Source organism: Haemaphysalis longicornis, unplaced genomic scaffold (genome assembly GCF_048455015.1).
Source record: "Haemaphysalis longicornis isolate Haplotype H1 unplaced genomic scaffold, Haemaphysalis longicornis Haplotype H1 scaffold_8, whole genome shotgun sequence".
Lineage (NCBI taxonomy): Eukaryota > Metazoa > Arthropoda > Arachnida > Ixodida > Ixodidae > Haemaphysalis > Haemaphysalis longicornis.
In genome coordinates, this window is record NW_027526445.1 from 46,151,662 (window position 1) to 46,166,382 (window position 14,721).

General features: G+C 48.0%; 1 protein-coding gene across 1 annotated transcript in view; it reads right to left on the reverse strand.

The window, feature by feature from the left end:
- The window catches only part of LOC144148277 (uncharacterized), a 288,013-nt gene that overhangs the window by 68,317 nt on the left and 204,975 nt on the right, over positions 1–14,721 (reverse strand). Inside the window, exons 14-16 of the mRNA XM_077679836.1 lie at positions 10,474–10,675; positions 9,385–9,518; positions 8,469–8,706 (exon numbers count right to left, since the gene is read on the reverse strand). Coding sequence (XP_077535962.1) covers positions 8,469–8,706; positions 9,385–9,518; positions 10,474–10,675 — 574 coding nt within the window. The remainder of the gene's footprint in view (positions 1–8,468; positions 8,707–9,384; positions 9,519–10,473; positions 10,676–14,721) is intronic.

Here is a 14,721-nt window from a genome sequence, read left to right on the forward strand (position 1 = left end):
CAACAGTGGTAGACACTAGTGTCGGTCTCAATTCAGTCATTGCATTGCAAACTCCATGTTGGTACCAGCATTACGCGCCCCTGCCAACATAACTGCCCATTTCAGCATCATGATCATGATGACCACGATTCCCACTGCAAATTGATACCCGCATGTATGGTTGCAAGACGAAGGCACTGCTTTGCAGCTCTTCGTGGATAGAAACCCTGTCAGATGTTAACCGCTCCTATCTTGAAACTGCCTGAATCTACCCTTTGCCCTCACTGAGCTCTCTTGCTTCTAATGTGCTTCTCGCCCATCCCTTGGCAGCCATTCCGGCAATACTCAGGTGGGCCACACAGCGATGGCAGGTCCCCGTGACAGGGTAATGCCGAGAGATACACCCCCTCTCCACATTACCAGCGCAGTGAACACACCTAGTCTTCCTCCTTTATCAAGGCAGCGCTTCGCGAAGAGCTGAGACCCGCATTTTATCCTAGAGCAAGCCGGCATGAAGTATTGCATTTGTGTACACATGTGCTGTCCTGTAGTAGCCGTCCTTTTGCTTGTCCTTTCTAGCCACAAAAGTCTGTGCTTAGAATCCACTCCAAAGTAAATCGCATTTTCAGAGCAGCTTCAAAAGCAGGCAGTAGAACTGCCAACCATCGAAAGCGTTCATTTCAAACAAGTGAAACAGGTTCTCAGCTCTTGTTTAAAAAATATCCAGACTCTCTTTGCTGGCAGCAGTGTCTTTATACATGTCGGCACATGTAGGAAACTTTGGCCGCATGCCTGTAATTTCACCACCAGGCGAAGTATTATGCAACATACTCTTTTCTCCCTCTGACTTCTTTAAAAAATGTTGATCTCTTAGTTGTTTCTGGTCCCATCGGTGTTTTATTACTTGCTTGCCCACCGGAACTTTTTCCTTCTTAGAAATTCGTGTGGACGTATCCAAACACCGCCACAATGCCGGATTCTTGGGCATCCCTCCCAGCTGCAAAAAATGTGCACTAGGTGGTGAAGCTATGTGCGTCGTTGCACTAATGCAATCGAAGGATAGCTAAAGCAGTCTCAAATGTCCAGTAGTGCAGCGCCATAAACTGATTAAGTATGAACAGCATACGCAAAATCCGGTGCATGGTTTAAGAGGAGGCAAAGTCAGCGTATCTATTACATGAACTGGGCCTGAGGAACCTACACGCCATGCAAGAAACAAGAGACTGAAAATGCAACAACTCTCCAAACCCTTCATAGCCGGCAGGTGGCGCGGCCAAACGTCACATGTTAGTGGCTGCGATCCCTGTTGCCGCCAAAAACAGCGTCCACAGTCACAATACACAACACCGTCCATGCAAGCAAATGAAAGTACGGCCTAATAATTGCTAGACACCTCAAAAGAGTTCTCAATTTCGGCACGTTGCGCCACTTTTGATCGCATGCAGCTACACAGTAAGCCAGATCCGGGTATTCTTAGTTCAGCAGTTCTGTAAATGGGGAAAGGGCGTTCAAATAACGCTGCAAACTTTTCATTTCCCCGTCTTCCTATTTAAAAAAGCCTTGGCAGCGACACAAAAGATTCTTACTTTGGCACATGCAATTTGCATTTTTATGGCTTCTTCGCTTGCGTACATATCTGATTCCACTCCTTTGCACAACACTAAAGCTTCGCTGGAAAGCCATGAGCGCAAAAAAAAGTGGGGCACAGAACCGGTGTACTCAAGATTTTAGCTGGAGCAGAAGATTGTCTTGACAATACTGCTAAACCTCAATCGTTATAGCAAAGCTAGCTACAGCAAACTAGTTGATGTTAGGGAATATTTGTAAGTCCCCTTTGTAATATGGGAACCACATGAACAATGTTTATAAAAAGTACAAGTTCAGTTCTCCCTCCGTTGGAATGTTCGTTAGAATGTCCCCTCCCCTTTCCATTTCAAAGTTGAGAAAGAGCTGCTGGCACATTCATGGTTCAAAAGCCACTGTGTTACATAAGAAAACCTGTTAAGGCAAAATTTGCTATCAGCTCGTTTCCATGAAAACTCCTTCAGAGTCCTTTTAGTACACTTTTTACCTGTGAAATCAATGTGCGTTTGGATGAGAAATGATGCAACTATTTACTGCAGTGACAGGCAAACCTCCTTTTAGGCAATGATTGCTACAAAGCATATAATCTATCATGCCTGAAGCATAGGTGTACACAATATATCAACAAACTTGGCACCAGATTGAAGGCTAGTTAATAAATTACAAGCCCAGTTCAGATTCTTCAACCTCAGTAGTACAAAAAAGAGACATGAAGCAGAGAAAGATGAAGTAAGAGTACTTAGAAGAGCTGTCCTGATACAAAACAGATGCGGCGAAAAAGAGGGGAGAAAAGACAGCGCAAAGCATCATAAAACTCAAGCCTCTTTTGCAACCCTTGGACAGAGTCATGCGTGTAGTGTGGAGACTGCGACCACGAGTAGACTAAGAGTAGTAAGAAGTTGGCTCTTGAAGCATGTCGGTCAAAAAGTGACATGACATGAGGCATGAGTAGTTTGCTTACCTTGGCACTGCTGTAGTGGTCTCACATGTTGCGGGGAAAAAAATACTATGTAAAAACATATTTAAAAAGAGATGTTGTTGGGGGAAGCATCTCGTATGTTGTGGCAAAAAAAAGTTGAGAAAGAAATGATATTAGGGGAAGCACCACACGCGAAAATTGGCTTTTGTTTGACTGTGAAACAATCACTCTTTTCATTAATAAGTCGTAAGTTAAAATGCAATCTTAGTGAAAAATTTGATTTATAGTGGATGAATGTGTATGCACTCATCTTCTCAAGTCAATCTATAAGGTCTCACGGCTATACTTCTTGGCCAATCCCTAGTGATCGAGGTCACACATCATCGTACAGCCATCGCCAAAGTCAGAAATGGTCAGAAATAGGCTCAAATTTTTGAAACATATCGGTCAAAAAGTGACATGACATGAGGCAGGCACGTAGGCAGGGGGGGAAGCCCAGGGGGGCCCGGGCCCCCCCCCCTCCCCCGAAATTCGTCCAGTCGGCCTTTAACGCCAGAGAATCTTACAAGTTCTTCGAAAAACGTTAGAAAGCGACAGGTTCCTTTCCCCAAGCAATTGCGCACAGTCACGCAGCTGTTTCGCATGCGCAGGAAAACGGAAAAAAATAATGTTACTTTCGCTGATTATTCAAATAAAGATACTAACTATAATAAGTCGTCAGAGATAAAAAGAAATAATCCACCGTAGTATTACTGAAAAGCTACGCTTATTCCGAGAACCCCGATGACATCCGAGAACCCCGAGCTACAAGTTTGAAATCTCGGTCACCAAAAATGGGAAAAGGCGCACGTTTCAGTTTCACTGGGTGCAGCGATATGAGTGGCTTGCATTTTCTCATGTGCGGAAGGGAGCTTTCTGCAAAACCTGCGTACTTTTTTGTCGTAAGAGTGGAGCGGGTAAAGGCTGTCACCAGACATGTAAGAACCTCGTAACAGTTCCGTTTACGAAGTGGAAGGATGCCCTTGAGACATTCGAGAATTATGCACGGACTGAATACCACAAGACGGCAACGGTTGACGCCGAATGCGTTCTCAGAGTCGCAAGAGAAAAATCAAGCAGTGTCCACGTACAGCTTAATCAGCAAGCAAAGGGCGAGCTCGAAGACAACAAGGCAAAGTTGCGCGCGATTGTCGAGACAGTTTTACTGTGCGGCCGTCAAGACCTCGCGCTGAGAGGTGACAAGGATTCGGGGCGTCTTTCTCTTGCGGAACCCTTACAGAACGACGGCAACTTCAGGGCGCTCCTACGTTATAAAGCGAATGGCGGAGACATCATTTTAACCAATCACATTCGCACAGCAGGCAGCAATGCTCTTTACTCCAGCCCGCACATTCAAAATGAAATTATTTCGATAATTGGCAAGCTTACACAAGATAAAATTGTAAGACAGGTAAACGAGGCCGGATTATTTTCGGTGCTGGCAGATGAAACAACGGATGTATCACAAACCAAGCAATTCTCTGTGTGCGTACGCTACGTCGATCCTACTACTTCGAGCATTCGGGAAGATTTCCTCTGCTTCGTACCTGTTGACGACGTCAGTGCGTCTAGCCTGGCTGAAACACTGAAAAGGGAGCTGCTGAATCTTGGCCTGCACTTGGACATGATGAGAGGGCAAGGATACGATGGAGCAGCAGCGATGAGCGGGGCATTCAACGGCGTGCAGGCGCTCATCCGGAACGACTTCCCAACGGCGTTGTACACGCATTGCTCGTCGTACTCCCTGAACCTTTGTTTGAGCGACGCCTCAGCTGTCCAAGACATTCGGCGGGCCCTTGGAACAATTAGTGAGGTATGCACTTTCGTTCGGCTATCACCCAAAAGGACAGCGGTCCTGAAAAAACATCTGGAAGCGTCTACAAAGTCTTTCCGCCGGCTGCGCCGATATTGTGAAACAAGGTGGGTGGAACGTTATGATTCAGTTGTATTGTTTGGAGAAGCACTTTCTGAGATAGTTCACTAACTTGAAGAGTTCATGGACACCTCCCCTGATAAAGCAACAGCGTCCACCGCTCATTGCCTCCATCAGCGAATCTGTTCACTCAACTTTCTTTTATGCCTCACTGTTAGTGAGACATTCCTAGGCCTCACACACCACTTGTCTGTGTATCTGCAGAGCCCAGCTATTGACATGAGGGTTGCCTTGGAGCAGGTTGACCTGGTGCTGACTAAACTCGAAGAGATGGGCACTAACCCGGAGGCAGAATTCCACAAAATATTTTCTGTATGTCAAGATAGAGCGGCGGAGTTCGGAGTGAAGTGCGAGATTCCACGGGTGGTAGGAACACAGAGATACCGGGCAAACTACCCTTGTAGTTCTGCGGAAGAGTACTACAGGCGAGCCACGTTCATTCCATACATAGATGACCTGAAAGCTTCCCTCAAACGGCGCTTTGCAATCCATCGGAAAACACTGCAAAGTTTGCAATTTGTATTGCCAAAGCACGCCTCCAAAGGCAAATTTGAATCTGTGCAGCCGGCCTTCGATTTTTACCTCAGAGATATGACAACAACGCATATCCTTACACTAAAAGGTGAATGGGAAATCTGGAAAACTAAATGGCAAGCCATGCAAGAGGAAGAACTTCCCCGCTTTGCGACGGACGCTTTAGCTGAATGCGACAAAGGCCTCTTCCCGAACGTTCACACACTCCTCAAGATATTGGCAACGCTCCCAGTGACTACAGCTGCTGCAGAACGCAGCTTCTCGACACTGAAAAGAGTGAAAACATATTTGAGGAACCGGACGGCTGAAGAGCGGCTTAATGGCCTGGCCCTTATGTCCATTCACCGGATGCAAGTCAGTGTCGACGAAGTTATCGCTGTGTTTATGGAGAAACCACGACGTTTGAAAATTGCAGCGTGAACCGCTCGTTTCGGCCAAGCTACGTGTTCGTTTTTTTTCTTTTGCATTTACTTTTACTATACAGTAAAACAATCTCAATGCCATTCTTTAAAATTGTTTGCTGTAGAAACGAATGTTAGCATTTTGCATCTTTTGTGATTATGAAAGCATCCGTGTTTTCGTTCTTTGTGTTCAATAAAACTGATTTCCCAAATATGCCTGTTTTTGTTTAAGAATTGCTGTCATAAAATGGCTCACGTTCTTCTCGCCGGCCTGTTGTTGAGACACCGAGTGAAAATTCGGGTAGAGAAAGCGCCCGACAATTTGTTTTTTTATTTGCCGCACATCTCCCTGAGTAGGCGCCTGATTCCGTTGCCTCCCCCCACCCCCTTTTTTTTGTCACTCCTCTTTTCGTCACTGTCTCTGTACGGCCCTTCTTGGTAGAGATTATTTGGATGGAAAGTGCACACGCACTATCTTTATTGCAGTGTCAAAAACTTGCTTTCCATCTCGGAATAACTCGCCTCTATCGCTGCATTCCCATTTGATGTCGTTCTCTTCTAAAAATTAGGCGTCTTCTATATTTCTAGGCAATTGTTTTTCTTTTTTTTGCCATGGAAAGAGCTTGTTTCGAACAATTAGGCCTTGGCCCCCCCCCAAAAAAAATCCTGGCTACGTGCCTGACATGAGGCATGAGTGGTTTGCTTACCTTGGCACTGCTGTAGTAATATCACATCTTGCGAAAAAAAATTACTTTGCAAAAAAATAGAGAAAGAGATGATGTTACTGCAAGCATCTCACATGTTGTGACAAAAAAATTTGAGAAATAAACTATATAAGGGAAGTACGGCACGTAAAAATTGGCGTTTGGTTGACTGTGAAACAACCACTTTTTTCATTAAGTCGTTAGTTAAAATGCAATCTTAGTGTAAAATTTGATTTATACTGGATGAATGTGTATGCACTCAAACCTGGTCAAGTCAATCTTAAAGGTCTTATGGCTATGCTTCTTGGCCAATCCCTAGTGATAGAGGTCACGCATCATCTTACAGCCAACACCAATGTTCTTCCCTTGTTCTCTCAAAACACCCGACGGTGGTGACACACTTCGTTTACGAATGAGAACACGCTGGTTTCAATCTCATCAGGCCATTTCTTTACTTCCCAAGGTTCCACATACATATGTATGTATGAATCGTTAGTTTTGGTTGGTTAGATGGTTGGTTTCACCATGCTCCTATGAAAGTCGGCCTACAGGCCACCACATTATTGAATAAAATGTGGAAGTAATCACAGAACACAGGGAACAAATAGAATGGGCTTGCCCGTTTTCTCCTCTGTTTATCTGTTACTTTCGCGTTTTGTTCAACCATGCAACCTTACTTCCTTATGCACCTTTTCTTGTTAAGCCACAACATAGATCAGCCCAACAGGCTATGGAAAGAAGCATGCCAGTGGTCATGCTTGGATATAATCATTTGGCTGTGTGCATTTGGGAACCACCTGGTGTGGAAGAAATTCTTGCTCAAATTACCATAAAATTCCTAACAACCGCCCCCCGTGCGAGCCCAACTCCCTACATGCACAGCTAATTTCAAATTTCCAGGAAATCACCCCCCCCCACACATACCTTCGCTCCACACTGTCCACAGCATGAAATCCACCGCACCCAGGCAGCACTGGCGGGCCACAATCAATCTATAATCCAATCCAATCCAATCATCGTTAGTGGCCTGCTGGCCCAATCTCTGTGCACCATTTTTGTTTTTCTTTTGGCAGTGTTGGCTTCTTTTGGTGGCAGCATGCGCTCGATTTTGTTGCCGAGTCGTTGGTCGCTGTGCCCCAGGATACTGTGGTATGAATTTTCGGGGGCTGTGGCGTAAAGAACGGACTGGGTGGCTCAGAGGAAGGCGACCATGCATGGTGGACTGGCAGGGCTCCAGGAGACCGGGGTGGACTTCCAGCTGAATCGTGCGAACGTTTCTTTGGTAGACTCACACGAGTCTTTTGATGGTTTTCAGAGGGATGACTAAGGCCCTTTGGCAAAATTCTGCGTGCATATACATGCCGCATTTTTTTCTTTTCGCGGGATTCGGGGGATCGTTGTCACCGCCACCTTGAATATTCCTGTTGTTCCGGGACAGTGCCCCCTCCTCACTCTGCAGGTGATCTGCACTTGCCTGCAGGGAAGCACTTGCTCTGAAGTTTACGGTAAGCGAAGATGATTGGCATGGGCGGGTCGCGTCATTGGCATGAGGGACAGTAGGTGAATTGGCCGTTTAAAGGAGCCATGAAGAGAAAATACAACTTCGTTTAATTCAAAGAACTAAGATTCAGTATCCCATTCAGCTCCATTACAGCCCCAAAAGATGTTTTTTTAACGAAAAAAAAGCAAGAAGTATTTAAAAACTTTCAAATTTTTCGCCACAGTGACAAGAGCAAGAATGACGTCATACGGGAAAACAATAAAACATAATTTTCAGTGCGTTAACTGCACGTTAGCATTCAAGTGATGCGGTCAAATGGAACTAGAGGCCCCATTACAGACGTCCAGTCATGTGTCGTCGCGACAGGTCAGTTAGGCGGCTCCCAATCGCATAAACAAGGTTCCGTGACGTCATAGAAAAGTTGCGGGAAATTGGCTAGGGGGTCGCGACTCCTTCGCACGTTTTCTTTAATATCTCCGTTATTTGTTCGAAGATTGAGATGATATTGGTATCATTGTTATCGGTACTACGCAGTCTTTCTAATAAACCCAACTTGTATTTTGTCTTCATGGCTCCTTTAACGAACTGGCTGCCAGTAGACCCTAAACGCAGTAGGAGTCGGCCGAGGACTCCATGGAAGAAGGAGCTACAATAATTAGAGGGGGGAATGGGTGGACTCAGCTAGCACCACGGTGTAAGATATAGTTTACCTTACACCGTGGCTAGCACTCAACAGACGTCGTGGAAGGTCTATAGGAGCTGCCTTCGTCTTGCGGTGTGCGGAACCAGGGTGATGATGAAGATGATGATGATTATTATTATGATGATGATGAGCAGGCATTGAGAGCAGTTGGAAGCACTCACTTGCACTGACGTTCCTTGTGGGGGCGCTGATCCTGGGGTCCAGCGGGCAGCCCTCGAAGTTGCAGCCCCGGGCATCCGTGACCCCGTCGGGGCAGCAGCCGTAAGCGGACATGGCACAGGTGCAGCCGTCGGCGTCAGGACCGCGGGCGGGTGTGCGGCCGTCGGGGCAGCAGCCGTGGGGGTAGTGGTGGCACGTGCAGCCGGTCAGTCTGGGACCGGTTGCGGCAGTGCGGTCGTCGGGGCAGCAGCTGGGCGGAAGGAGGGGGAAGGGGAATGGGCTGTGGTGCGCAGGTAACGCGCAAAACGAGGACCACTGCAGAGAAAGCGAAGCACTCTCGGAATAAGGACAACAGGCAAGGCATTGCGGCTTATCTGCGCTCGATTGTGCTGGAGATGGAGACATCAAATGCCTCCGCAAATTCGGGCTATGAACATGGTTTTTGCTGCTAGCGTATCTTGCCAACTTTGCCTTGGAGCCCTTCCTTGGCACCAATCTTGGCACATTCGTCGCCTCGCCCCTAAGTACATTGTGGGTCTGGTACTTGTGCTCTAGCCTTGCTGGTTGAGTAAAACAGCCTATTTATAGCAGCCTAATTGCCACACCATACTCTAACATTGATTCTGTCAAAGCTATTCCGTCGTGCTGAAACCTTGCCCAGAGCTCACATTTTATGGCCACTTAACTTTGCACAAGGAATCAGCAACCACACTGTCATGGTTATTTCAGGAGCAAACAAAAGCCAAGAGAACAAAGGCAGTTTTCACCTGCGGCAGCCACTCACCACTTTGCAAAACCGCAGCAACGACTGTTGACGCTAAAGAGAAGTGCCCTGTGCCCCCAAGTATGGACGCCTGGCATTGTGCTTTTGTTGCCACGGTCACTGCTGTCCCGTTAGCTCTGATCAGGCTCGACAACAGGCACTCACCCGTAAGCCAGCTTCTCGCATTCGCACCCCATTCCATCCGGCCCATGGGCTGCAGTCTGCTGGTCGGGGCAGCAGCCGTAAGGCATGGCCGTGCACGGGCAGCCGCCGAAGGCCGGACCGCGGGCCGGCGTTCGCTGCAAGCGGCAAGAGCAGCACTTGCACTACCACCAACTGGGAACATACCGGTCGCTCCAAGGGCAAGGAAACAGTCCTCGCCCGAGCCCAAACGGCTGCACACCAGCCTGCCTTAATGGAACTGGAGGAAATTCTCCGAGTGGGAAAAGCACTCAAACAACAGGGACGAAGAAAGAAGGAGAGTTCTATAGTGTACACCACTCGCCACAGTCCACTTCAGAATCACCACTACGTGATATCAGCTCTCTGTTGTAGTAAAGGGCAAACGTATGGGAGCAGCCCCCCGGGGACGAAAACTGAACTTTGCTAAACAACCGCTCTTAATAGATCTCTCTAATAAAACCTGCTATTCAAGTCAGAAAAAATAGAAAGCTGGCATCTTTCTCAATTTACCCAGCACACTTCCTCCACGACTCGGGGAAGGAACCGCCCGCAAACTACCGAAGCACTACGGACAACTAACAGTGCTGATGATTTATAAATGATCCTTCTTCGATTCGACTTCCTCATGCACTGAACCCTTCTCCCGTTCCTTTCCGCTAAATCTATCAACAACCACAACTGAGGATGAAGACAAGAACAGAGCATTCAGCACGGGGTAGTTTTCTCGTTTTCGTCCGCGTTGCTGCTCCACATAACCATGAATAACCAACTTTTCCAGGCTACCCTAATGGCTGATTGCTGCTTCGAGTTTCTCTCGACAGACGGCGGGACCATCTAGGTGCCGCAGTTTTCCCTAGGGCAGGGGGTCGGTCAACCACGAAATATTCTCTGATAACTACACTAAGAAAAACAGCGCAAACGACAGGACGAGGAAAGGGATGCCAGTGCTGTTCTTCGTCCTGTCGTTTGCGCTGTTTTTCTTAATGTTACAGTGCACCAACTGGCTTGTCAGCAAACCCTTCTCATAACTACGGCCCCGAACAGGCCCCATGCATCGAAGCAGCTTAACACCTGGTCGGGGCAGCATCCATAGGGCATGGTCGCGCAGCTGCAGCCAGCCAGGTTGGGTCCCCGGGCGGGTGTGAGGTCGTCGGGGCAGCAGCCGTAGAGCAGACGCGAGCAGAGGCAGCCCTCGAAGTTGGGGCCCCATGCGGCTGTGTGTTCGTCCTGGCAGCAGCCGAAGGGGTAGTTGTGGCACGTGCAGCCGTAGTACCTGAGCACGGGGGGAGGGAGGGAAGGGGGAAGGGCATTGTACCGAGTGGATCTACACACGTGTCCCATATCCATGCTGCTGCAAATCACATGACTGCTGCGTTCAAGGCGAGTGGCATTGGTGGAGCATCTGGCACGCACACAGGATTGGCCCAGGTTTGGTCAATCGATCAACGATTCTAATCGATAGATTAGCCTAAGTGACTAACCAGATCAGTAATGGACGCACTTCAACACTTTTTAGAGGGTGTGGCAACCGGCTAACATGCTAGGACTAGAGCTCAGGTTATGTCGCCCAAGTAAAAAACAAAGACCTCAGGCTCAACTAACCAACAACCATGCTGATTTCTGTAAGCAAATGGCAAGAAAGGGGAGCCTATACTACCATGCACAAAGTCCCGGAGTAAAAGCTCACACCCATAACGAATTCCCAGCGCACGGTAATGAATGTGAATGAAATGTAAATTGCCCGCAAGCAGTGATGTGCTGGAGGATCCCTGGGCGGTCGAGCTGCGGCATGAGTGTTTGATGCAAACCAGCGCAGTGTCAGGACCATAGAAATAAAATGTTTCTAGAATGCTGCAGCTCCAAAGTGGTGCGCTTAGGTCTCACTGCGTCACTTTCAGAACGCGCTCGCACACTCGAGGCCGGTGCCAGTTTACCAAGGCAAAACCTGTAAAAGAGCAGTAGGAACTGTAACTCTGACAACTCCCTGTCCTTGCGTGATGAATAGGCAGCCTACCGCAACGATGGAGAAGAAAACACAACAACACAAGGTGTACCAGCCTATGACACATCGTTCCTTGCATTTTTGCCCAGCTTCCGCCCCACCACACCAAAGCTACACAGCTGTTACTTCTGGAATAAATGGCCACCGGATAGTGCCAAGTGTGTGTGAGGACGACGACGATGACGACATTGACCCCAAAGCCCAATAACAACAATGTTGTTTGTGTGGAGCGGCACACCCAGCTGACTATTCTAATTGCCCTGCGAGAGCTCAAGAAGTCCAAGTTGTCGAGGTCATGGGTAAGCGTCGCTGCTCGCGCGGGGATGCTGTTACCATTGTCAAAGAAAGGACACATGGTTACGCTGGAGTTACGGCCAAACATTCTCCATCACTCGCTGATGCAGCCGTAGTGAGTACCATTGTTGCAGCGGTGGAACAAGCCGTTGCCAAGCTCCAACAGCCTTCCTTCGCTGACCCAGCTTTTGCTTCCGTTGTAGCAGCGGGTGTTAAGAAGGGTGTCTCTTCAGTAATCACCCAGTTAACTTCCACCCTAATCGATTGCGTGTCTCGTACAGTGGTGACTCAGCTGGCACCATATTTGCAGCCCGCTCCCCTTATGTGTATCTCCTCTCCCCAAGTGATCCAGCAAGTTTCCACCGCCCCTAAGGTCCGCTGCTCTCAGCAGCTAATCTTGCCTCGGATTCTGTTAAAGTCTCGTCTACTCTCGCTACTTCTGTGCGTGGATCGGAACATCCTACTTACGCTGAGGCTGGTACTTCGTCTGTTCGTGGTCCTATGGCCGACACAGAGTATTTGCCCCCCCCCCTTTCGCCCTCTTCAGATTCGGACATGGAGCTTCAGGCTTGGCTTATGGAGTCTGTTCATCAGTCTAGTAAACGTTCCTGATCACCTAGTACCGAAGCCCTAGAAGTGCAGCCAAAAGCAAAATCCAAGAAAGGTAAATCTGTTTCAAAGCCCAAGGATCAGATATTAGAGGCTGTAGTTGCTGCAGCCGGTCTCTCTGAATCATAGGGGTTCTAAAAGTCATTCAGTGGAATTGTCGCTCTGTTTCGGCAGGCTTTACGGATTTACTTTGTTTGTGCTCCCAATTTTCCCCAGACGTAATTTTGCAACAGGAAACCTGGCTTAGTAGCAACCAAAAATTTGGTCTTTATAATTACCGCACCTTTTGACTAGACAGGCCAACCCGAGGTGGCGGTCTGTTAAGTTTGATATCAACAAAGTTTGCCCACAACGCGAAGGTGTCCTTCCAACTTCAACGCCCAAACTGTGAAATTTTAGTCCTGGAATTAAAGCTACCTGGTTGCCTCCCTTCTCATTGGCCAACGTGTACTTTCCTAGTGGCGTCGTTGATTCCGAACCACTTGATTTAGCTATTGCTTCGGCTGGGGTATACCGACAAAACAGCACGTGACGAAACGGCACGTGACAGAACAGCACCGACATAACAGCACGGCGTCAAAAGAGCACGCGACAAAACAGCACGCGTCAGACGAGCACAGCGTCAGAAGGGCACAGCGCCAAAAAAGCACATGACAGAAACGCACAGCGACATAATAGCACAGCGCCAAAAGCGCACGCGACAGAAGAGCACGGCGACAAAACAGCACACGACAAAACAGCACACCGCAAGAGCAGAGCACTGAAACAGCTAGGTGCGTTGACGCAGCTAGGTAGTCTGGTATAGTGCACTCGCGGGCCGGGCTCGGGTCGGGTAGCACGTATTTTCTTGGGCCCGGGCCGGGCTCGGGCTTACCCATATTTTGAGGCCCGGCAATCCTGCGCCGCAAATTCGAAATTGTTGACAACAACATTTTCTTGTGGATCTTTCCGGTTCCGTGAAAGCAAAAAGAAACGAAGTGCAAATTTACTAAGGCGCTGTTAAAAGTTATGATAAAAAAACGATTGAGCTTATAAAGCCTTCACATCAATAAGAAAAAAAAACGTCTCGGCCCCTGCAGCATAGCTGGAGAGAGCGGGCCAGAGAAAGAGGCACTCCAGTAACAGAGTACAACATGATTGTGTTTCTCCTCTGCTTTTCAAACTAAAACAAACAGAATAATAAACGTGAGCTGGTCGTCACACTGTGTGCAGAGTTTGACGAACCAATTTTCGAGGCAGAGCCCATTATTTCTGCGGGTAAGATTTTTTTAAAAACGATGAATAAATGCCAGAACGAACAGAAGCGCAGATAAAATAATGCTGCCAACGTAACTAGAAGGAAAGACAAAAATAAAGTGATTAAACGGGACGCATCGTCGGCTCAAATTTCAACAAGTAGCGGATCAACGAAAGGTGCATTATCTGTTAAGGAATTGCAAAATTAAAAAAATATCCACTTGCTCGGAAGAATTTAAGGTATCCTCGGTGTGCCTTGATTTCGAAAGACTGGCAAATGAAGTGGCAAATGAAGTTCCACGACTACCGAACATACAACTTCATTTGCTCAGAATACAGCTTCATTTGGAGCGAAAGTTCGGTCCAAGTTTAAAGCAAATTTAAATCCAAATGAGTCGTATTCGCTTGGTGCTGCGCTTTTTAGGTTAACAGCAGACTTCTTCGAGTTCATGTTTATAGCCTCTCGGACCATGGATGATGTTTAACAACTGTCTGGCGGACTCGGGCTTATTTTATTGAATTCTGCCGGGCTTCGGCCGGGCTCGGGCTCACATTTTCAAAACTCGTCGAGCTGGGGCCGGGAGGGGGCTCGCATTTTAAAAATTTGTCGGTCCCGGGCCGTGTCTCTATCGGGCAGGGTCGGGCCGGGCCTAGAAATTGCGGCCCGGGCAGTTCTCTAGCCCGAGCCCTGCCGGGCTTAAGAAACTGCCCGAAAGCCCAAGCCAGGCCCGTCCCGCTGGCCCTACTTGGGCCGCGTAGAGCGCATTTTCTTGGGCCCGGGCGGGGTTCGGTCTAGAACAAAACTTTTTTCGGGAGAGCCGATCCGGCCCGGGCCATGCCTAAGTCCCGGCAGTCGTGTGTCGCAAGTTTCAAAATGTAGATAACAAAAATTCGGCTCATTGATCGTCCAGGTGAAATGAAAGCAAAAAACCGAACTGCAGTCACCGCGGCGCTGTTGAAAAAATAACAAAATGACGTATTGCACTTAAAAGGCCTACAAAGGAAAACGTATTGGCTCGTAGTAGGCCGTATCGTAATAGGCTCGTAATAGGCCGAAAACGTATCGACTCGTTCGTAATAGGCCGTTTGGTCACATAGGATGATTCGTCATAGGCCAGTTTGTCACTTAGGAAAGTTCGTCACAGGAACGCAAAAACAAAATTCGTCGCTTTTTTAGG